We start from the raw sequence: 22428 nt of genomic DNA, 5'->3' as shown, positions 1-22428 counted from the left end.
GCCATCAAGGCAAAATGAAGTACTTTGGGCTTTGGAAGTTAGAGAGCTCTGAAAACTACTTTTAGAATTCTATTAGTTCTCTTTATCCTTCCTGAAATTTGTGGATACAAAAAGATAGTGGAGTTTCTAAAAAGGTAAAGCTTTACAGAGTTATTTAATAACAGTATCAGTGAAATGTGTGTTCTCCTACTGAAGATACACATTGAGATTTCCCATTCAGGAATACAAAATTAAGGATTTTTTTTTTCTACCACTAAAGTAACAGCTCTCCAGCAAGGAAAATCCTTAAGCCCCTTAAGAATAAATAATAACCCTCATGTAATCATAGTCCATTTAGAGGTGTTCAACAGAACTCCAAGACTGGGCTCCAGTTCATGTTCTACCTTTATAGTTTTGCCAGGATTGGGTCATTGAAATAGGTAAGACATATATCCCTAGCAATACCCCTAAAATTGCCCCACTAACATTGGTTCAGCATCATTATCAATGTGTTTCTACTATTGTGTATAAGACCTTTTGCTGGACTCCACTTTAATTATGACTATTTCCTTAGGTAACAGTGAAGCATCTCAAGATTATTTTCATTATTATTTTTAAAATTTTAATTAAAAATTTTTACCATAGGTTATTGGGGCATAGGTGGTGTCTGGTTACACGGCATCTCAAGAGTCCCTAATATGCCATTCATTTTTTAGGGGTTCCTGAAGCGGTCAGGAAATCTTTGTTTTTAAGGCACTCCAAAGTCACTGACAAACCACCAAAACATAGGTACTGTCAGTATAACTATTTGCTCTGTTATCCTTTATCAGCTGGTAGGTCTAGGCCAGGGCAATTCCTACACTAGCAGAGTACCTGGGATGGCATACTGAGTTGGCCACTTACTAGGTAAGAAACTTTGGGCAAAATTTTTTTTTTGAGCCTCATTTTTTAGACATGAAATAGTAATACTTGTCTCAGAACCGTGAGCATCTAATGATTTATTGTACAATAACCAACCTATCACTAAGTCTTTCACATTATTTCCTTTAATTATCACAACCATGCCATGCGATGGCCTATTATCCTCGTTTTATAGACATACACTTATACCCCTTTAAGTTGTGATGCGAGGATTCAAATTCCGATCTTTCTGATGCCGGATTCAGTGCCCATTTCTGAATCCCTCTAACAACCGGTGACACTTTTGCACCTTTAGGTTCAAGCCCCCACCATACAGCCTGACCTGTTAGGTGGCACTCAACTTTTAAAACTTTGTAATTTGCAAGTGTGATTATAACGGGTTAGTTCTAGAGTTTGATCTCTTCTCCGTGCAGGCGCGAAACTCCACCCCAGCCCAGAACTAGACTCTACTCCCCTGGGGCCGTCTGCGCCCCCCGGGAGGCGCCCAGTCCCGTTTATTGTGAGCTTACAGTGCTGTGCGCGAGATGCCGGCCGGTGACGGCGGCGAAGCGGCGGAGTCGCCCGTCGCAAACCCCCGCCCTGGGGCCTTCCCACCGGCCTCCGCGCGGCGTCCCTAGCAACGCGCGCGCAGTCTCCCAGCCCCGCCCCGGCGGGCGGCACAGCGCCTAAGCTCTGCCGCAACCGCCAGTCAGGTCTCTCCCCTTCCCCTCCCTCCCCCCTCCCCTCTCCTCCTCCTCCGTCTTTGCCGCCCAGAGCGAGACACCAACATGGAGCCTGAGGACCTGCCATGGCCGGGCGAGCTGGAGGAGGAGGAGGAGGAGGAGGAGGAGGCTGCGGTGGCGGCGGCGACGGTAGAGGAGGCGGCGGCGAATTTGGACGATGTCGTGGTGGTGGAGGTGGTGGAGGAAGAGGCGGGGCGGGAGTTGAATCCCGACTCTCACTACGAGCACCAGCATGTAGAGAGTACCGACGACGAGGAGGACGAGGAGGCCAAGGCCTGGCTGCAGGCGCATCCCGGCAATATTTTGCCTCCGCCGTCGCCTTCGCGGCACCGCTACTCGGAGGGCGAGCGGACCTCCCTGGAGAAGGTGAGGCGGGCCAGGGAGGGGTGTGGAGCCGCGGCGGGTGGAGATGGAGGCTAGGCCCCGAGCGCTCCGCCTGCCCGCGAGTCGCGCCGCCTGACGGAGAAAACGCGCGCGGCTGAGACTCGCAGGCGGCCCAGACTCCAGCCCAGGTGCCGGCCGGCTGCTCCGAGTCTCCCAGGCCACAAGCAAAGACTTCTCGTTTCCTCTCCCTCGGTGGGTCCGGGGCCTTTTGAAGTCCCACAGACATTCAGGGGAGCCTGCATTCCCCGTGAGTGTGGGTGAGAAACGCTGTGACAGGAGCAGGGGTGTAGGACCGGAGCGAGCGGTTGCCTGGGGAGTGTCCTTTTGGGGAGATAGTGAACGCATTAGCTTGGCTGAATTGCGGGACTCTGCTGAGGGAGTAGCGTGGATAACGTACACTGCGCGGTCACTTAGTCTGGAGAGGCTCCCCGCAGGTTTTCCTCTTTGGGACCATCATTTGTAGCAATAAAGGGGTTCCCCAGGGTTTGGAATGCAAGAAACTTGTGATGCGGCTCCGAACAATCCGGAAAACTCTTAGAAAGCACAAATAATACACAATGGAGAAAGCCGACTTCATGGTGGGCCAGCGAAGATCGTTTTGAAAATAACTCTCCATTTAATTTACTGCCCTTACCCCGTTTTTGAATTTACTACTTTTCGAGGAACAAGACCTGCCCTGTTCAGTACAGTAGAGAGTGGCTACGTGTGGCTCTTTACATCTTAATTAAAGAGAGGACTATTACAGTTTTGAATACGAGTTAAAAATAAAATGAAAAATTCTGTGTCTCTGTTCTTACCACTTTTCAGGTGCTGGGCAGCCACACTAAGCTAGGGGCTACCATATTGGACAGCGCAGATAATAGAACAGTTCCATCATCACAGATAGTGATGGTATAGACTTTTGTTACTAGTTGTTTTGCCTGGTGAATATTCCAGGGGTACTGAATTCATTGAACGTTTATTTTAGAATTCACCATGTGCCACACGTTGTGCTGGATGCCAAGGAAACCTTGGTGAACCCAAGCATTTTTGGTCTTTGCCTTCCTTGTGTTCATGGTCTAGACAGGGAGGCAGACAGATTTCAGATAAATAAAAGTAAAACTGAAAACGTGCTAATGTTCTATGAAAGCATAAGGTAAGATTATCTGGCCTTGTCAGTGAAGCTGGGAAAGCTTTCTCGAGGTGGTTATGGCAAAGCTGATATCTGAAGACAGTTTAAGGTTAATCAGGCAAAGGGGAAGGGAAGAGCCTTCTGGTTGAGGGAAAAACACATGAAAAGGTACTGTTGGTGAGAGAGAACATGGCATTTTCCAGGAACCAAAAGCCGTGTGGGTGGAGCACAGACTGCAAGGCTTTGTGTGCTGTGCCAAGGATTTAGGGGCTTTATCCTTGGAGCCTTGGGAAGTCGATGAAAATAATTGAAACAAGGGGATGTATGATAAGATAGGTGTTTCAGAAAGGTCAGCTGTGATAGCAAGGTGGGTTGGGGAGCAGTAATCATAGGTCAAGGGCATAAATTAGGATACCCTTGCAGCATTGCCAGGCAAAAGATGATGAAATTTTGGAATAGGGAAGTGTTGGTGGATACAGGGAAAAGTGGACTGATGTGAGAGATATTTAAGTGGCAAAATCATCATACTTAATAATGGATGAGATGTGAAAGGTGAAGTAGCCAGGTGTTAGGTTATTGTTTGAATGGTTGTGCTAATAGTAAGTTATGGTCAGGTTTATGGGTGAGAGTGGTGGCCATGAGTGAGTGGTGGAATTGGTTGGGTGGATGTTAAGGTTATGGGTTTGGCTTTGAAGATTGAAGGAGAAGGCTGGGCTGGAGATTTCAAGTTGTAAGTCATCTGCATAGAGACCATAATTAAAGCCACACTGTTGACTAGGTCTCCTAACTTTTATTTTGTCCTGTGGCTTCTTGCTTGAATAACTATTAATATTCAAATCTTAAGGCCTAGAGGAGGAGTTTTTTTTTTTTTTTTTTTTTTTAATTAACATGGATATATTGCATAACGGTGAGGTTTGGGCTTTTAGTGACCCTCTCACCCAAATAGTGAATATTGTACCCGATAGGTAATTTTTCACCCCTCCTCTCCTCCTCCTGGAGTCCCCAGTGTCTATTTCCATCTTTATGTCTGTGTATACTCATTGTACCCATTCTGTGTCTCTGTATACCCATTGTACCCACTTGTCTTATCAGTGAGAACATGTGGTATTTGATTTTCTGTTTCTGAATTATTTCATTTGATACCCTCCAGGCTCCATTCATGTTGCTGCAAAGGACAGGATTTCATTCTGTTTATGGCTGCATAATATTTCATGATGTATGTGAATACATACCACATTTTCTTTACCTATTCAGTTGTTGATGGACACTTAGGTTGATTTCATGATTTTGCTATTATGAACGGCGCTGTGATAAACATACTTGCGCAGATTTTTTTTTTTTTTTTTTGGTTTGGTTTTTAGAGAATGGGGTCTAGCTGGTCTGGAACATCTCGGCTCAAGTGATCTTCCTGCCTTGGCTTCCCAAGGTCCTGGACTCAGATGTCTTTTTGATGAAATGATTTATTTTCCTTTTGATAGATACCCAGTAGTGGGATTGCTGCATCAAATGATAGTTCTGTTTTGAGTTCTTCAAGAAATCTCCATACTGCTTTCCATAGGAGTTGAACAACTTACATTCCCAACAACAGTGTATACATGTTCCCTTTTCTTCTTATCCTTCCCAACATCTATTTTTTGACTTTTTAATAATAGCCATTCTGACTGTGTGAGATGGTACCTCATTGTGATTTTAATTTGCAATTTTTTGATAATTAGTGGTGTTGAGCATTTTTTCATGTTTTCTTGGCCGCTTGTATATCTTCTTTTGAGAAGTGTCTGTTCACATATTTGCCTGCTTTTTAGTGGGGTTGTTTTTTTCCTGTTGATTTGTTTGAGTTCCTTATAGATGCTGGATGTTAGACCTTTGTCAGATGCATAGTTTGCAAATATTTTCTCCCATCCTGTAGGTTGTCTTTTTACTCTGTTGACAGTTTATTTTGCTGTGCAGAAGCTCTTTAGTTTAATTAAGTTCCATTTGTCCATTTTTATTTTTTTTGCATTTCCTTTTGAAGTCTTAATCATAAACTCTTTTCCTAGGCATTCTTCTAGGATTATTATAGTTTCGGGCCTTACATTTAAGCCTTTAATCCATCTTGAGTTAATCTTTGCATATGGTGAAAGATAGGGACCAGAGGAGGAATTTTTAAGTTAACCTACTTTTACTGTAGCCAATGTGAGAAAATTATTGTCTGTTTAATAGTGAACTATGTTTTTTTGTTGTTGTTCTTCCCCACCCTCACCCCCTGACGAAGTCATGCTCTGTCATCCAGGCTGGAGTGCAGTGGCATGATCTCAGCTCACTGCAACCTCCGCCTCCTGGATTTAAGCAATTCTCCTGCCTTAGCCTCCCGAGTAGCTGGGATTACTGCCCACCACCATGCCTGGCTAATTTTTGCATTTTTAGTAGAGATGGGGTTTCACCAGGTTGGCCAGTTTGGTCTCGAACTCCTGATCTTGTGATCTGCCTGCCTCAGCCTCCAAAGTGCTGAAATTACAGGCGTGAGCCACCACGCCCAACCCCTAATAGTGAACTGTCTATGGGTAATAGAAAATCTTGCTTCTGAGAGCCCAGAGTATTTTCTTCCTCCCCCAATTTTTTTTTTTTCTGAGTGAAATTAGATATTTTCTTATTTACCTGAGAATATATAATATATAGAATACATAGATAATTTTCTGTATTAAAGGTAGATTTACGATGATATGAGCATTAAGTTAATTTTTCCTTTAGTTCACTACTAGCATATTGAAACTTACTGGCATAGGTTGGAAGGTGTTTAAAGGAGGAAATGCTTAATATGTTTCTTACTAGAAATTTATGAACTATGAAATTCTTAGATGTGTTGTATAACATCTGATGCTGTGTATTTAGAGGATGAGATCAAATAATCGGAAACATTAATTTCATTCGGTTTACTATCAAGTTAAATGACAAAATTGTGTTATTCAATTTACTCTTATATATCTCCCTAGATAATAAAAGGGTTAAGGCAGTGATTAAGTTTGTAGTCCTGTTATTTAGCCTGAGTTGAACTGTGGTACTGTTTAAATTTGAAGCAAAATATGACCAGTCTTACAACTAAGTCTTTTTAAGAGGGAAGAGAGTGACTTAGAGCCTTATGTTGTTTTTATGCTGGTCCTGCAGACCATTCAAACACCTCTCCTTGTAATTCCTTAACCTGAATTTCTGAATTGTGCCGGGGAAGATAATTCAGTTCTCTGCGTTGTCATCACTAGAAATTCTTGGTCTCCAACTTTTAATTGGGTCATCAACAGTGCTTGGAAATCTTTTTAGTTTCCTCTCTGTCAGCTTCTTTCCCCATCTTCCCTCTTACCCTCTATCTCCCACCCAGAGTTCAACATCACCCATCAGCAGGTTACAGTTTCATCGGAGAGAACCCAGGCTGAACCTCTTCTGTTTTTGCTCCCCATCTTCACATTTATCTACATTGCACAATTTATTTTTTTAACCTATTCATATACATTTTATACTTGATATTAATCTTTTCTTGTGTTCCTCGGATAAAAACTATTTAGTTGTAGTGTGCTCTTCTCTTGAGGAGCTGCTAGATTTTATTTGCGGATATTTGATAATGGTTTTAAATGTCTTTCTGTTTGTTTTTTGTTTTCTTGACCAGTCTTTATCAAACTTGACATCAATATTATGCCATTTTAATAAAAGGTACTTGGATGATTTTTGTTTTTCTGAAACAGTCTAAGCACAAAGGAATTTTTCTTTCTTGTATGTTTGAAAGATACCATCAGTGAAACTATCTCTGGATTCCTTTCAGGGTTGTAGTCTATATATGCTCTCTTTTCTTGGATTAATTTTGGTAGTTTTCCTGGGAAATCATTCTTTTCAGTAAGGCTTTCTAGTTAATTTTAATAAAGAATACACAGTATTCTTTATTTTTTCAATTGTCTCTGTGTTTATTTTTACTTCTCATTCCCAATTTTGTGTAATTATGCTTTTTTTTTCTCCTGATTTGACTAGATAGGGGTTTATTTAATTTACTTTTTATTCAAAGACACAGGTCTTGATTTGACTTTAATTCTGTTGCTTTTTATTTTTTTATTTCCAATAAGTTCAATTTTCATCTTTTATTATTTCCTTAGGTTTACTTTGATATGTGTGTGTGTGTGTGTGTGTGTGTGTGTGTGTGTGTGTATTTACCTGTGTTCAGTGCTTAATTGACTACTTAAAAACATTTTAATAGCTTTATTGAGATGTCATTCACATACTGTACAATTTACCCTTAATTTAAACTGCACAATTCAGTGGTTTTCAGTGTATTCATACATATGTGCCACCATGATCACAGTCAATTTTAGAACATTTTATCACTTCTAAAAGAAACCCCATATACTTTAGCTAATGCCCCTCATCTTCTATTTTCCATATGCAACTATTAATCTACCTTATATCTGTAGATTTATCTATTCTGGGCATTTCATGTAAATGGAATAATATGTGGGTTTTTTTGGTGACTGGGCTTCTTTCACTTAGCTTAATGGTTTCAGGATTCACCCATGATGTGCATGTATCAGTGCTTCATTACTTTTTTATGGCCGAATAATACTTTACTATATGGATATGGGATATTTTGTATAACCATTCATCAGTTGATGCACGTTTGTTTTTTTTCCTACTTTTCGGCTATTATGTATGTATAATGCTACCATAGACATTCTTGTGTAAGTTTCTGTGTGGACATATGGATTCGTTTCTCCTAGGTGTATATCTAGGTGTAGGATTTTTGGGATATATGGCAATTCTGTATTTACTTTTAAGTACCTGCCAGATTGTTTTCCAAAGTGGCATTCCTATTAGCAGCGTATGAGAGTTCCAATTTCTCCACATCTGTATCAGCACTTGTTATTAGTGACTTTTTTGTAGTTTTGATTTGCATTTCCCTTATGGTTCATGCATCTTTTGTATGTGACTACCCAGAACCTTATGCCAGGAAACATTCTTTTTTTTTTTCTTCCTGAGACAGGTGTCTCTCTATTGCCCAGGCTGGAGTGCATGCAGTGGTGCAATCTTGGCCCACTGCAACCTCCACCTCCTGGGCTCAAGTGAACCTCCTGTCTCATCCTGCCAATGTGCTTGTTGGCCATGTGCTTGTTGTGTGTCTTCTTTGGAGAAATATCTGTTCAGATCTTTTGCCTATTCTTTAATTGGGTTGTTTGTCTATTTAATATTGAATTGCAAGAATTCTTTATATATATTCTTTATATATATGCATATTACATATATAAACCCTTGTCAATCAAGGAATTGACAAGATACAATCCCTTGACAAATGTTAAGTCATGAGGACCTACTATGTTTTCTTTGAGATTTTATAGTTTCGCTCTTACATGTAGGTCTTTAGGTCTTTGATCCATTTTGAGTTAATTTTTGTATATGGTGTGAAGAAAGGATTCAAACTTTATTCTTTTGTGAGACTACCCAGAACTGTTTTTTTAAAAAAAATTTATTTATTTGTGTAAATTAGAGTACAAGTATAATTTTGTTACATTGATATATTGCATAGTGGTCAGGTCAGGGCTTTTAGTTTATCCATCACTGGAGTGGCCTATGTCGTGCTCATTAAGTAATCTCTCATCATCCACCCCACTCTCACACTCCCACTCTTCCAAGATTCCACTTACTGTCATTCCATACTCTGCTTCCACGTGTACATGTTATTTAGCTCTCACTTCGAAGAAGAGTATTTGTCTTTCTGCAGCACCATTTGGTCTTAGCACCCTTGTAGAAAATCAGTTAACTATAGATAAATGGGTTTATTTCTGGATTCCCAATTCTATTTCATTGATCTATATGCCCACCTTATGCCAGGAGACACTCTTTTTTTTTTTTTTTCTGAGACAGGTGTCTCTCTTGCCTAGGCTGGAGTGCATGCAGTGGTGCAATCTTGGCTCACTGCAACCTCCACCTCCTGGGCTCAGGTGAACCTCCTATCTCATCCTCCCAAGTAGCTGGAACTACAGGCACGTGCCAATATGCCTGGCTAATTTTTGTATTTTTTGTAGAGATGAGGTCTCATCACCTTGCTCAGGCTGGTCTCAAACTCCTGGGCCAAAGCGATCTGCCCATCTTGGCCTCAGTCTGCCGGGATTACAGGCGTGAGCCACCGTGCCCGACTAGGAGATAATCTTTTGATTAATATTGCTTTATAGTAAGTAAATGGGGAAGTAAGTCATCCAACTTTGCTTTCCTTTTTCAAGATATTTTAGCCATTCTGGAACCTCTTGCAAGTGCATATGAATTTTAGATTAACTTGTCAGTTTCTACAAAGAAGCCAGCTACTATTTTGATGGAGATTCCAGTGAATCTATAGATTAATTTGGGAGTATTGTCATCTTGATATTAAATAATCTGGTCCTTTTTTTTGAGACAGAGTCTTGCTCTTTTGCCCAGGCTGGAGCGCAGTGGTATGATCTCAGCTCACTGCAACCTCTGCCTCCCAGGTTCAAGCAGTTCTCTTGCTTCAGCCTCCAGGGTAGCTAGGATTACAGGTGTACACCACCATGCCTGGCTAATTTTTGTATTTTTAGTAGAGACGGGGTTTCACCATATTGAACAGGCTGGTCTCAAACTCCTGACCTCAAATGATCCATCTGCCTTGGCCTCCCAAAGTGCTGAGATTGCAGGCGTGAGCCATAGTCTACTGCACCTGGCCTAATCAGCTGGTTCATGAACATGGGATATCCCTTCATTTATATAGTCATGTATCACTTAATGATGAGGATACATTCTGAGAAATGTGTCATTATGCTATTTCATTATTGTGCAAACATCCTATAGTGTACATACACAAACCTAGATGGTATAGCCCGCTACACACCTAGGCTATATAGCCTCATCAATTGCAGTTACAACTGCCTACAGTATTCAGTACAGTAACATGCTGTACAGGTTTGTAGCCTAGGAGCAATCGATTAGACTATATAGCCTAGGTGTGTAGCAGGCTATACCATCTAGGTTTGTGTATGTACACTATATACACAAGCATTTGTGTATCTAACACAAATACTTCAAAAAGGTACAGTAAAAATATGGTATATACACACACACGTGCGTACAGACACACACACACACACACACACACACACACACACATACACACATATGCATATCTGTCTGTCTATTTTTTTTTTGAGACAGCCTTGCTCTGTCACCCAGGCTGTAGTGTAGTGACATAATCTCAGCTCACCGCAACTACTGCTGCCTAGGCTCAAGTGATTCTCATGTCTCAGCCTCCTGAATAGCTAAGATTACAGGTCTGTGCCACCATACCTGGCTAATTTTTGTATTTTTAGCAGAGATGGGGTTTTGCCATGTTGCCTAGACTGGTCTTGAATTCCTGACCTCACATGATCTGCCCACCTTGGCCTTCCAAAGTGCTGGGATTACAGGCATGAGCCACCATGCCCAGCTGGTATTATAATTTTATAGGACCACTATTATGTATGTGGTCTGTAGTTGATGGACATGTTCTTATGTGGCACACAACTGTAATTATATCTTTAAATTTCAATAATGTTTTATAGTTTTCAGAATTGTACTTTTTTTCCTTAAATTATTCTAAGTATTTTATTTTTTAATGCTGTTGTAAGTTGAATTTTTTTTTTAATCGAGTGTTTGGGTTATTCATTGCAAATGTTTAAAAACACTTGATTTTTATATATTAATATTGTTTCTGAATCTCTTCTGAACTTGTTTTTTCATCCTAATAGATTATTTGTGGGTTCTCTGATTTTCTTATAAAGACCATGTCAAGGGCAAATATATATAGCTTTATTTTTTATTTCCAATCTGGATGCCTTTTATTTATTTATTTTTTGGCTAATTGCCCTGGCTAGAACCTTCAGTAAATTATTTGAATAGGAGGGATAAAAGTGTATATGTTTTTTTGTTCCTGATCTTAGGGTAGGAGTGTCCAATCTTTTGGCTTCCCTGGGCCACATAGGAAATACAATAACAAAAACTGATAAGCTAAAAAAAAAATTGCAAAAATATAATGTTTTAAGAAAGTTTACAAATTTGGATTGAGTCACATTCATGGTACTGGGCTATGGGTTGGACAAGCTTGTCTAGGGAGAAAGCATCCAGTCTTTTACCCCCAAATATGATGTTAGTTGTGGATTATTAATAGATGCCCTTATAAAATTGATGAAGTTTCTGTCCTATTTTCTTGAGGGTTTTTTTTTTTTTGAGACAGTTTCACTGTTGTCACCCAGTCTGGAGTGTAGTGGTGTGATCTTGGTTCACTGCAACCTCTGCCTCCTGGGTTCAAGCGATTCTCAGCCTCCCAGTAGCTGGGATTACAGATACCCGCCACCACATGCAGCTAATTTTTTGTATTTTCAGTAGAGACGGGGTTTCATCATGTTGGCCAGGCTGGTCTCGAACTCCTGACCTCAGGTGATCCACCCGCCTTGGCCTCCCAAAGTGCAGGGATTACAGGTGTGAGCCACTGCACCCAGCCTCTTGAGTGTTTTTAACGATAATTTCGTCAAATTATTAATTGATGTATTACATTAATTGATATTAGGTTATTAAACCAGCTTTGTGAAAATAACTCACTTTGTCACAGTGTATAAACATTTTATGTGTTGGCTGTCATAGAAATACACACACACACACACACACACACACACACACACACACATGCTTGTATTTTGTTTAGCATTGTTCCATCTATATCTGTAAGATATATTGGTCTGTAGTTTTCTTTTGATGCCTTTGTCTAGTTTGGTATCAGGGTAATATTGACTTCATAAAGTGAATTGAAGTGTTCCTTTTGTTTTAGAGTTTGTGAAGGATTGGCATTGATTCTCTGAAAGTTTGGTAAGTTACATCAAATGGGTCTGGACTTTTTTTTTGCGGGTTGGGACATAGTATTTAATTACTAAATCACTCTTTTTTCTTTTTGTAGTTCTATTCAAATTGTCCATTCTTTCTTGAGTCATTTTCAGTAATGTGATTTTTCTGGGCACTTGTCCTCTAAGTTATGAAATTTGTTGACATACAGTTTAAAAATAGTATTCTATTATAATGCTTTGTATTTCTGTAAAGTGGATAGTGAAGTCTCCTTTTTTATTTCTGATTTTAGTAATTTGAGTCTTTTTTTTTCCATGGTGAGTCTAGTTAAAGGTTTAAAATTTTGTTCATATTCAAGACACTAACTTTTGATTTGATTGTTTTCCACTATTTTCTATTTCAGTTATTTCCATTTTAACCCTTCTGCTTTGCTTGGGTTTAGTTTTCCCTTTTCTAGTTTAAGATGGAAGACAAGAATATTGATCTTTATTCTATTTGTAATATACACGTTTATTACTATAAATTTCCCTCTGAGTACCAGCTTAGTTGCATCTCGTAAGTTTTGGTGTGTGGTGTTTTTATCATCTCCAGAATACCTTAAAATTCTTTTTTGTGATTTTTTTTTTTTTTGACGTATTGGTTATTTAGGAAGTCTGTTGCTTAATTTCCACATATTTGCGAGTTTCTCTTTCTTCTGTTGTTGATTTCTAAATTCGTTGCATTTTGATTTGAGAATATACCTTATGATTTTAATTATTTTAAAATTTTGAGGTCTTATGGCCTAACACATGGTCCATTTGGGTAATGTTCCATTTGTACTTGAAAAGAATGTATATTAATCTGCTCTCAGATGAAACGTTCTGTGATTCTTATTAGGTCTAGTTGTTTATAGTGTTGTTCACATCTTCTGTTTCCTTGTTAGTGTTTTGTCTAGATGTTCTATTGTTTAAAAAATAATTAATAGATCTTTTTTAGGAAGTAACTGTATGTTTACAGAGAAATTGAGCAGGAAGTACAGAATTTTTATTTGCTATTTTCTCTTTCCCTCCTTTCTGTGTTACGGTAGTGTGGTATATTTGTTATAATTGATGAGCTAGTATTGATACATGATTTTTATATATTTATTGATTGATTTATTTTGAGATGGAGTCTCACTGTATTGTCCAGGCTTGAGTGTAGTGGCGTGATCTTGGCTTACTGCAACCTCCGCCTTCTGTGTTCACACGATTCTCTTGTCTCAGTCTCCCAAGTAGCCGAGATTACAGGCGTGTGCCACCATGCCCAGCTAATTTTTAAAATATTTTTAGTAGAGATAGGGCTTCACCATGTTGGTCAGGCTGGTCTTGAACTCAAAGGATCTGCCCGCCTCTCAGCCTCCCAAAGTTCTGATATTACAGGCTTGATTCACTGCACCTGACCAATACATTATTATTAAAGTTCATAGTTTATATTGTGGTTTACTCTGTTTTGCACATTCTTTAGGTTTTGACAAATGAATAATGACATGTTTCCACTATTGCAGTGGAACATATTGTGTCATATGGCATGATTTCACTGTTCTAAAAAAACTGAATTTCATCTGTTCATTCTTCCCTCCTTGTTTCTGAAACCCTGGAAACCACCGATATTTTTACTGTTTTTGTAGTTTTGTCTTTGCAATGTCATGTAGTTAGAACCTTACAATATATATCCTTTTCAGAATGACTTCTATCACTTTAACAATATGCATTTAAAATTTCTCCATGTCTTTTCATGGTTTAATAGCTTACATGTTTGTTCCCTCTTGATTTTTTTTTTTTTTTTTACTGTGGTAAAATTTTGACCCATTTTTTAAGTGAAATTAAGTACATTCACATTATTGTGTACAGTCTGTCTCCAGAATGTTTTAGTGTTTCCAAACTTAAATTCCAACATCTCCGCCATATCTGAGTCTGTTTGTAATGCTTGCTGAGTCTCTTCCAAACTGTGTTTTTGTTTTTGTCTTTTAGTATGCCTTGTAATTTTTGGTTGAAAACCAAACATGATATACTTGGATCTGAAAGCAACTGAAGTAAATAGGTCTTTAGTGTTTTATATTTATCTCATTATATGTTGTATTGTATTTACTGTTCTGCCATACTATAGGTTTCAGAGACTAAAATTTCCCCTGGTAACCTTGATTTTGTATCCCCCATTGGCATTGGGTTTCCCTTAGAATTTTTTCTTAAGTAAGATCTGGGATGTGGTTTTCCTTCAGTTACGTTCTTCTGTTACTATAAGGAGTCCCATTAATACAGTGGTAAAGTTTTGGGGTGAGGAAGTGTGTCCTATAGTCCTATGATTGGGTCTCAGTGTTTCCTCTGACCTGTGACCTTCATGAATATTTCACATCCCTGACCCACAGGTTAGACCGGAAGGCTAGAAGGGGCTGGAGTTGGCCATTTTTCATCTCCCATGTTGAAGGCTTCAGTGGGTTTGAGTTGGTTATTTCCCTTCCCCCTTTCAAAAGTTAGAGTGGGCTAAAGTTGCATATTTCCTTTCCCTAAGGTCAGTTAGTCTGTAAAACTCTAGTAGGTTAGACTCTGGTAAAATAGTTTGAGGGCAAGTTTTTTAAGAAGAACAAAATAGTCTGGGAATATTCAAAATAACTATGCCCCTATCTCTCCGCCTAACTGGGGGAGATGAGTATTTTTCTCTCATCTTAACTGTTGTAACATGCTAGGGGTTGTGGAGATAAAACTCACAGAAGTGTGAAGGCCCTTTGTAAGGGTTCCCTGCAGCTTTTAATTCTCATGGTAGTCTGCATTCCACCTCCAGCAGTTTGTCAATTACACTAGATTTTTCTACCCTACTACTAGTTAGTTCCCACAATGGTTTCTGTTCTTGGGATTCTGCTGGTAAGTTGTGATTTTCTGTATGTACCTCTCCAACTTTTGGAACAATAGTTTGCCCTCATCTGAGTTCTCTGTTGGATATAAGAAGAGTTTTGATTTTTTAATTTGTTTGGCATTTTGTTGCTGTTGTGATGGGGATGAGAGGGATTACTTCCAAGCTCTTTATGTGCTTCACCAGACCTCTGTTTTGGGTTTTTTGTTTTGTTTTGTTTTGTTTTTGAGACTGTTTTGTTTTGCTCTTGATGCCCAGGCTGGAGTGCAATGGCATGATCTTGGCTCACTGCAACTTCCCTCCTGAATTTAAGTGATTCTCTTGCCTCAGCCTTCAGAATAGCTGGGATTACAGGCGTGTGCCACCACACTCGGCTAATTTTTTTTTTTTTGTATTTAGTAGAGATGGGGTTTCATTATGTCAGTTAGGCTGGTCTTGAACTCCTGACCTCAGGTGATCCACCCCCCTCACCATCCCAAAGGGCTGTCATTACAGGCGTGCAGTTTTGTTTTTAAATAGACTTTATCTTTTAGAGCAGTTTTACGTTCACAGCAACATTGAATGGGCAATACAGAGAGTTCCTGTCTGTGTTCTGTTCCTTTCCAAAGCCTCCCTTACTGTTAACACCCTGAATCAGAGATGTGTCTTTTGCAAATATTTTCTTCCAGTTTATAGCTTGTCTTTTTATTCTTTTGATAGTGTTTTTCACAAAGCAGAAGAAGTTTTTAATTAAGTCCAGCTTATCAATTATTTCTTTCATAGATTGTATGCCTTTAGTATTGTATCCAAAAAGCCATCACCAAACTCAAGGACATCTAGATTTTCTCCTGTGTTATCTTCTAGGAGTTTTATACTTTTTTGCACTTTGCATTTAGGTTATTTTATACTTTTGCACTTTGAATTAATTTTTTTGTGCGAAGGATGTAAGATCTGTGTCTAGGTTCATTGTTTTGCATGTAAATGTCCAGTTGTTCCAGTACCATTTGTTGAGAAGACTTTCTCCATTGTTTTGCCTTTGTTTTTTTGTCTAAGATCAATTGACTACATTTATATGGGTCTATTTCTGGGCTCTCTATTTTGTTTTATTGATCGATGTGTCTATTTCATTGATACCATGCTGTCTTGGTTACTGTAGCTTTATGTTAAGTCTCGAAGATGGTTAGTATCAGTTCTCTTTGTTCTTCAATATTGTTTTGGCTATTCTGGGTCTTTTGCCTCTCCATATAAACTTTAGATTTAATTCATTGATATGTATAAAAAATTGCTGGGATTTTGAGTGGGATTGCATTGATCTCATAGATCAAGTTGGGAAGAACTGACATCTTGATAATATTGAGTATTTCATGGAATTGAAATACCTTCTCATTTGTTTAGATCTTTGATTTCATTCATTGAGCTTTATAGTTTTCCTCATATAGATCTTACATGTATGGTTAGATTTATACCTAAATATTTCATTTCTTGAGTTGTTAATGTAAATGATACTATTAACTTTTAATTCCACTTGTTCACTGGTGGTATATAGGAAGTGATTGACTTTTATACATTAACGTATATTCTGCAATTTTGCTGTTTTTACTTACTAGTTTCTGGAAAGTTTTTTCAGTTCTTTTGGATTTCCTTCCTTCCTTCCTTTCTTCTTTCTTTCTCTCTCTCTCTCTCTCTCTCTCCCTTCCTTCCTTCTTTCTTTCTCTTTCTTTCTTTCCCTCCCTCCCTCCCTCCTTCCTTCCTTCCTTCCGCTTGCCTGCCTGCCTGCTTGCTTGCTTTCTTTCTTTCTTTCTTTCTTTCTTTCTTTCTTTCTTTCTTTCTCTCTCTCTCTCTCTTTCCTTTCTTTTCCTTTCCTTTTCTTTTCTTTTCTTTTCTTTTCTTTTCTTTTCTTTTCTTTTCTTTTCTTTTCTTTTCTTTCTTTCTTGACATGGAGTCTTGCACTGTTGCTTGGGCTGGAGTGCAGTGGCATGATCTCAGCGCACTGCAACCTCTGCCTCCCAGTTCTCCTGCCTCAGCCTCCCAAGTAGCTGGGATTACAGGTACCCACCACTATGCTCCACTAATTTTTTGTATTTTTAGTAGAGATGGGATTTCACTATGTTGGCCAGGCTGGTCCTGAACTCCTAACCTTGTAATCCACCCGCCTCGGCATCCTAAAGTGCTGGAACTACAGGTGTGAGCCATTGTGCCCAGCCTGGTTTTCTATATAGTTGTTTGTGTCATCTGCAAACAAAGAGTTTTATTTCCTCCTTTTAAAACTGTGTACCTTTTATTTCCTTTTCTTGTCTTACTGCATTAGCTGTGACCTCCAGTGCACTGTTGGAAAGCAGTAGTGAGAGGGTGTATTAAGATGTTATTGTGTTGCTGTAAAGAAATACCTGAGGCTAGGTAACTTACAATGAAAAGAGGTTTAATTGGCTCGTGGTTCTGCGGAGTACTAGACCTCCACGGTGCCAGCATCTACTCCTGCTGAGCTTGCAATTGTGGTGGAAGGTAAAGTGGGGGCAGGTGTCTCACATGGCAAGAGCAGGAGCAAGGGAGGAGGTGCCACTCTTTTAAACATTAAACAACAAGGTGTTGTGTGAACTCAGAATGAGAACTCCTTATCAGTAAGGGAATGGTGTTAAACCAATCATGAGGGATCTGCCCCCATGATCCAGTCACTTCCCATAAGAACCCCACCTCCAACACTGGGGATTATATTTCAACATGAGATTTGGAGGGAACAGATAACCATATCAGAGAGGGAATCCTTGTCTTGTTCTTGATCTCTTAGAGGGAAAGCTTCAAGTTTCATTAGGTAAGATACTAGCTGTAGGATTTTTTGTAGATACTCCATATCAAATTGAATATATTCCCCTCTATTCCTACTTCAGTGAGAATTTTTATTGTGAATGGGTTGTCAGATGTTTTCTGCATCTATTATATGATCATGTGATTTTTATTCTGTAGCTTGTCTATGTGATGGATTATATTAACTTATTTATTTATTTTTGAGACAGGATCTGGCTCTGTCACCTGAGTGCAGTGGTGTGATCTTGGCTCATTGCAACCTCTGACTCCAGGGCTCAAACTATCCTCCTACCTCAGCCTCCCGAGTAGCTGGGACCACAGGCATGTGCCACCACACCCACCCAATTTTTGTACTTTTCTTTGAGACGAGGGGTCTCACTGTGTTACCCAGGCTGTTCTCGAACTCCTAAGCTCAAGTGATGTGCTCACCTTGGCCTGCCAAAGTGCTGGAATTAGAGGTGTGAGCCAGTGTCCTCAGCCTTAATTGATTTTTGAATGTTGAACCAAGTTTGCGTACGTGGGATAAATCCCACTTCGTCATGATGTACAGTACTTTTTGTATGTTGTTAAATTTGATTTGCTAATATTTTGCTGAGAGTTTTTACATTGATGTTCATGAGAGTTATTGGTCAGGAGCTTTCTTTTTTTGTAATGTGTTTATCTGGTTTTGGTATTAGGGTAATACAGACTTCATAGAATGATTAGGAAGTATTCTCTCTGATTAGGTCTTCTGAGAGATTTTAGAGAATTGGTACAGTTTCCTCCTTCAGGGTTTGGTAGCATTATCAGTGAACCTATTTGGGTCTGGTGCTTTCTATTTTAGAAGCTATTAATTCACGAATCAATTTCTTTAATAGATATAGGCCTATTCATTTCGTCTATTTTTGTGTCAGATTTGACATACTATCTCTTTTAAGAAATTGTTCATTTTATCTAGGCTATCAAATTTGTGGGCATAGAGTTGTTTATAGTGTTCCTTTATTATCCTTTTAATGTTCATAGGATCTCTTGTGATGGCCTCTCTTTCTCTTTTTCTTTTTTTCGAGACAGAGTCTTGCTGTTTCACCTAGGCTGGAGTGCAGTGGTGTGATCTTCCTCACTGCAACCTCTGCCTCCCAGGTTCAAACAATTTTCCTGCCTCAGCCTCCTGAACAGCTAGGATTACAGGCGCTTGCCAGCATGCATAGCTAATTTTTATATTTTTAGTAGTTTTAGGGTTTCGCCATGTTGGCCAGGTTAGTCTCAAACACCTGGCCTCAAGTGATCAGCTCACCTTGGCCTCCCAAAGTGCTAGGGTTACAGGAGTGAGTGACTCTGCATGGCCTCATTTGTGACATTTATAATTTGCATCCTTTATCTTGTTTTATTAGCCTGGCTAGAGGTTTATTGATTTTATTGATCTTTTCAAAAGAACCAAGGTTTCACTGACTTTTCTCTTGTATTTGCTATTTTTAGTGTAATTGATTTCTCCTCTAGTTTTTATTTTCTTCTCTTCTCTTTAAATATGATTTATTATTTTTTTATGTTTCCTAAGTTGGAAGCTTTGATAATCAATTTCAGATTTTTTCTCCTGACATATACATTCAGTGTTATAAATTTCCAAGTAAGCTCTGCTTTTACTGCATCACAAATTTTGATAAGTTGTGTTATCATTTTCATTTAGTTAAAATATTTTAAAATTTATTTTAAGGGTTCTTCTTTGACCCGCATGTTATTTAGAAATATGTTGTTTAATCTCTAAGTATGTTGGGATTTTCCAGCTATTTTTCTGTCATTGATTTCTAGTTTATTTTTTCCTTTATTGTCTATATTTATACACCATGATGTTTTGATATACATATACCTAATGACATGGTTGCTATAGTCAAACAAATTAACATTCATTATCTCACATAGTTACTGCCTTTTTTTTTTTTTGTGGCAAGAGCATCTAATATCTTTTTAGCAGGAATCCTAAATATAATACAATATTATTAACTGTGGTACTTATATTTTACATTGAATCTCTAAATTTGCGCATTCATTACATCTGCAACTTCGAATCCTCTGACCTACATCTCCCTGTTTCGTCCCGTCCCTCACTTCTTCTTCTTTGTACTTGACTTTAAAAAATAGATTTTATATATAAGTGAGATCATGCAGTATTTTTCTATCTTCTAGGTTCATTCATGTGACAAATGGCAGGATCACCTTCCTTTTTAAGGCTGAATAATATTCCTTCCCCTTCCCCTTCCCATGTGTGTGTGTGTGAGTGTATGTGTGTGTGTATATCTCACAGTTTATCAGTGGATACTTTAGTTGTGTTTGTAGCTATTGTGATAATGCTGCAGTGAACTGGGGAGTGCAGGTATCTTTATGAGGTGGTGGTTTCATTTTTTTTAGATTTTTACCCACAAATGGAATTGCTAGGTCATACGGTAGTTCTTTTTTTTTTCTTTCTTACATGGATGGCACTTTTTTTTTTTTTTAAAGACAGAGTCTTGCCCTGTCGCCCAGGCTGGACTGCAGTGGTGCGTTCTCTGCTCACTGTAACCTCCGCCTCCTGAGTTGAAGCAATTCTTGTGTCTCAGCCTCCTGAGTAGCTACCCTGCCTGGTTAATTTTGGTATTTTTAGTAGAGACAGGGTTTCACCAGTTTGGCCAGGCTGGTCTTGAACTCCTGACCTCGAGTGATCCACCCGTCTTGGCCTCCCAAAGTGCTGGCATTACAGGCATGAGGCACCGCACCCGGTGGTAGTCCTATTTTTAATTACTAGAAAACTTTATACTGTTTTCTACAGTTGCTGCACTGGTTTACGTTGCCACCAACAGTGTACAAGGATTCTCTTTTTTCCACACCCTTGCCAACACTTATGTCTTGAATCTTTTTGTTTTTTAAATAATAGCCATCTTAACAAGTGTGAGATGATATTTCATTATGGTTTTAATTTGCATTTCCCTGATGATTAGTAATGTTGAGCATCTTTTCATATGCTGGTTGGCCATTTTTCTTTTCTTTTTTTCTGTTTTAGAGAAATGTTTGTTCAGGTCCTTTTCCCATTTTAAAATCAGGTTATTTTTCTTATACTGAGTTGTATGAGTTCTTTATATATTGTGAAAATTGACTCCTTATCAGATGTTACATGGTTTGCAAGCATTTTCTCTTCATCTGTAGTAGACTGTCTTTTTATTTTGTTGTTTTCTTAACTGTGAAACTCTTTAGCTTGATTTAGTTCCATTTACCTATTTTTGCTTTTGTAGCCTGAGCTTTTGTTGTGGTATCCAAAAAAAACATTGCCAAGAGTAATATCAAGGAGTTTTTCCCATATATTTTCTTCTAGGAGTTTTATGGTTTTAAGTCTTCATGTTGTGTAATTTGATCAACTTGGAGTTGATTTTTGTTGGTAGTGTAAGATAAAGGTCCAATTTCATTCTTTTGCATGTGGAAATTTAATTTTCTCAGCACCATTATTTGAAGAGACCTTCTGTTCCCTATTGTGTCTTCTTGGTGCCCTTGTCAAAAATTAGTGGATCATATATGTTTGGGTTTATTATTCTCTCTCTATTCTGTTCCATTGGTTTACATGTCTATTTTTTATGCCAGTATTACACTGTTTGGATTACTATAACTTTGTAATATAATTTGAAACCAGAAAGAGTGCTTCCTCCAACTTTGTTTTTGTCTTACAGAATTACTTTGGCTCTTTAGAGTCTTTTGTGGTTCTATGTGAATTTTAGAATTTCTTTTCCATTTTTTGTGAAAAATGCCATTGGAATTTTCATAAGGATTGCATCGACTTTGTATTGCTTTGGCTAGTACATGCATTTTAACAATATTATTTTAATCTATGAACATGGAATATCTTTCTATTTATTTGTGTCCTCAATTTATTTCCTTAAGAGTTTTATAGTTTTCAGCAGACAAATCTTTTGCCTTCTTGGTTACATTTATTTCTTAGTCTTTTTATTTGTTTTTTTGATGCTATCCGTAAGTGGGATGGTTTTCTTGATTTCTTTTTCATATACGTAGTTATTTGTATACTTAAGTACAACTGATTTTCATATATTGATTTTGTATCCTGCAGCTTTAATGGATTTATTTATTCTTTTTTCTTTTTGAGGTAGTCTCACTATGTTACCCAGGCTGGAATGCAGTGGCTTGATCCTGACTCACTGCAATGTCCACCTCCTGGGTTCAAGTGAATCTCCTGTCTCAACCTCCCAGGTAGCTAGGACTATAGGCACATGCTACGATGCCTGACTAATTTTTTATTTTATTTTATTTTATTTTATTTTATTTTTTTGAGAGTGACATAGGTATTTTATTGTTTCTATGGATATTTTAAAGTAAATTCTAGGACATTTTTAAGTGACTGGATTTTTAAAAAATTGTCCCACATATCTAAGTTACATTTTTTACACGGTTGCAGCACAGTGCTTCCCTTTGACTCTCATTTGCACCTCTGGCTTTCTTTAGTCTTCTTTTTTTTTTTCTTCTTCCATTTATTTATTTTATTGCATTTTAGGTTTTGGGGTACATGTGAAGAACATGCAAAATTGTTGCATAGGTACACACGTGGCAGTGTGATTTGCTGCCTTCCTCCCCATCACCTATATCTGGCATCTCTCCCCTTGTTATCTCTCCCCACCGCCCACCGTCCCTCCCCTATTTCCCCCCAACTGACCCCAGTGTGTAGTGCTCCCCTCCCTGTGTCCATGTGTTCTCATTGTACAACACCCGCCTGTGAGTGAGAACATGCGGTGTTTGATCTTCTGCTCTTCTGTCAGTTTGCTGAGAATGATGGTTTCCAGGTTCATCCATGTCCCTACAAAGGACCCAAACTCATCGTTTTTGATGGCT

The 22428-nt window shown here is 38.6% G+C and overlaps 1 protein-coding gene across 3 annotated transcripts in view; it reads left to right on the top strand.

Moving 5' to 3' along the window:
• The first annotated feature begins 1574 nt into the window (after window positions 1-1574).
• Window positions 1575-22428, top strand: part of ALMS1 (ALMS1 centrosome and basal body associated protein) — a 214449-nt gene continuing 193595 nt past the window's right edge. For 2 of the 3 annotated variants that reach the window (XM_037736112.1, XM_037736111.1), the window contains exon 1: window positions 1581-1988. In XM_037736112.1, coding sequence (XP_037592040.1) covers window positions 1668-1988 — 321 coding nt within the window. In that variant the 5' untranslated portion in view covers window positions 1581-1667. Of the gene's footprint in view, window positions 1989-22428 lie in introns of all 3 variants that reach the window. The other variant, XM_037736113.1, reaches the window with a different exon arrangement.

The sequence above is a fragment of the Cebus imitator genome, unplaced genomic scaffold (genome assembly GCF_001604975.1).
Source record: "Cebus imitator isolate Cc_AM_T3 unplaced genomic scaffold, Cebus_imitator-1.0 Scaffold23, whole genome shotgun sequence".
NCBI lineage: Eukaryota > Metazoa > Chordata > Mammalia > Primates > Cebidae > Cebus > Cebus imitator.
Note: the sequence above shows the minus strand (reverse complement) of the source record. Positions and strands in the feature narration are given on the sequence as shown.